The sequence below is a fragment of the Borostomias antarcticus genome (genome assembly GCF_949987555.1).
Source record: "Borostomias antarcticus genome assembly, chromosome: 24".
Taxonomy (NCBI): domain Eukaryota; kingdom Metazoa; phylum Chordata; class Actinopteri; order Stomiiformes; family Stomiidae; genus Borostomias; species Borostomias antarcticus.
Window position 1 is genome coordinate 8,693,017 of NC_140257.1, and position 2,500 is coordinate 8,695,516.

Sequence of the window (2,500 nt, forward strand, 5' to 3'; positions counted from 1 at the left end):
TCACAGGTGTGAAAAATATTATAATGAAATCACTAGCATGTCTGACACTGTTCGAATAATTCTAAATTTAGTGGCATAATGCCCATTGACGAGACAAACCACACTTGAGAATGTTAGTTTTAACCTCAGACTAACCTGATGATATTTACGCTGAAAAGTTCAACTTTGTCTTTCATTGCTTGAACAAGAATGCCAGGCGTGCGTGCGCATGTGTGCGTGCGTGTATGTGCGTGTGTATTGCCTTATGCGGCGTTCCCCAGCTGTGGTCAGCGGGGGCTTTGTGTCCGAGGCGTTCCTTTGTTCTGTGCACGGTTTAAATGCTACACTCCCTCTGTGATCTCCGGTCCTAGAACCTCAGACTCCCTCTGTGATCTCCGGTCCTAGAACCTCAGACTCCCTCTGTGATCTCCGGTCCTAGAACCTCAGACTCCCTCTGTGATCTCCGGTCCTAGAACCTCAGACTCCCTCTGTGATCTCCGGTCCTAGAACCTCAGACTCCCTCTGTGATCTCCGGTCCTAGAACCTCAGACTCCCTCTGTGATCTCCGGTCCTAGAACCTCAGACTCCCTCTGTGATCTCCGGTCCTAGAACCTCAGACGTGCAGAGTCCACCCATGTTTGCATGGTTCATTTCCTGAGTCTGGAATGCACCGTCTCAGATCTCTATGACATCAGCCGTGTCTGGAGGGGACAGGGCTTGGCGGCGAGGGGATTAGTGGCCGGTGACTGACAGGGAGGTCTCACTTCTACACCCCCCGGCTACGGAGTCATAATGGATCAGGCTGGTTCGTGATTGTCACCAGGCCACACAACAGCGCATTACTCATTCACACGTCGCCTATAGGCCTATGACGCCATCGAATGCCCCCTGGAGTACATCTGTGTGTGTGTGTGTGTGTGTGTGTGTGTGTGTGTGTGTGTGTGTGTGTGTGTGTGTGTGGGTGGGTGGGTGTGCGCTCTCTCTGATGACGTGGGTCATGTTTTATAAGTCTGGAGATGTTTGAAGTTTGGAATTTGTGATAATTGGCACCGTGTGTGTGTGTGTGCGTGTGCGCGCGCATGTGTGTACCTCGTACATATGTGTCTGTGTGTCTTAAAAACCAGATGTCTGTTTTTACCTCTGCTAACCAACTGAACCCATCCACACACCCACACGGTAACATCCAGCTGCCTTCTGATGAGCTTTCACTCTGACATCAAACTGTACCGGTGTTTTGTGGTCTGTGTGTGTGTCTGTCTGCCTGCAGACTGTACGGATTCCCATCTGCTGGAAATACACCAAACCGACGCTGGTTTGACGTAAAACAGTGACACTTCTACCCGTCGGGAGGTATTGGCTTGGTGGAGCTGTGATTTAGGCTCCTGTTTGGAGCTGTCAGGATCTGTCAGTGAGCTGATATCTCACAGAAATCGAAGCCTGAATCAGCATAATACAGTGGGTCGAGTTGTGTCAGGACCACCGTCGGCCTGGTGTGTCTCCAGTTTTAATACGCAGTGACATCAGTGACTTTGGCAGAGCCCTTTTTAACCAGAGGGTGGCAGAGAACCGACACCTTGGAGTCAGGCTTGGGAAATCGCCGCCGTAGCTTCTCAACTTGGTAACTTGTCAAGCCGTCCGTGGGCGGACCTCCCCTCGTGAGAGGCAGCTCTGGCAGTAGGTCAGAAATGTGTAAATAAGTGATTTTACAGTAGTGGGGTTGCTTCCCAGAGCAAATCGGTTCCAGTTACTGTATGTCCAGTAACTCTTGCACTTGACCTGTGACCCCCTGGTGTGATTGGCTCCGGTCGGTCGGTGCAGCTGCTTGGCGCCGGACGGGGAGCGCTGCCGTCTGCGGAGCGCTGGCCACACGTGGTACTGCAGCAGGCAGCTGCACCTTCTCTCATGAAAAAAAAAAAACATAAACCACTTACATTTGCTATGGTAAGAATCTCCTCTCTCTCTCTCTCTCTCTCTCTCTCTCTCTCTCTCTCTCATCTTCCAGAACAATCTTCCAGGACTCCCAGGAACCAAGGGGGCCAAAGGGCACAGAGGACTTGAGGGCAAACCGGTGAGACATCTGTGTGTGTGTGTGTGTGTGTGTGTGTGTGTGTGTGTGTGTGTGTGTGTGTGTGTGTGTGTGTGTGTGTGTGTGCATGTGCACGTGTATGCTTGTCTTGACAGTAGTAGGGCTATGGCCTCAAAACCGAAGGAGCGAGCTCTACCTCCCCCAACACCTCCCAACCCAACCCTCCCCAACCCTCCACCCGAACAGACATACCCAAACCCTACAGATGTGAACAGCCAGGTAAATGGGCCAAACAAAATGTTTTCGCCTGCTGCTCTACCTCCCAGAGAAAACACAGATTAGAAATATGGGTCATGTGACCCATCCAACTTCTACCTCCTCACAGGTTTCCTTTCCTCTGCCTACCTGCTCCCCCCCATTCCTTCCTCCCTTCTGTCCATCTCTGACCCCCCCCACACACCCCCCACCCTCTCTCTGCTTTGACTTTTGACCGGG

The 2,500-nt window shown here is 51.8% G+C and overlaps 1 protein-coding gene across 1 annotated transcript in view; it reads left to right on the forward strand.

The window, feature by feature from the left end:
- The window catches only part of col6a1 (collagen, type VI, alpha 1), a 26,704-nt gene that overhangs the window by 17,446 nt on the left and 6,758 nt on the right, over positions 1-2,500 (forward strand). Inside the window, exon 26 of the mRNA XM_084458434.1 lies at positions 1,982-2,047. Coding sequence (XP_084314560.1) covers positions 1,982-2,047 — 66 coding nt within the window. The remainder of the gene's footprint in view (positions 1-1,981; positions 2,048-2,500) is intronic.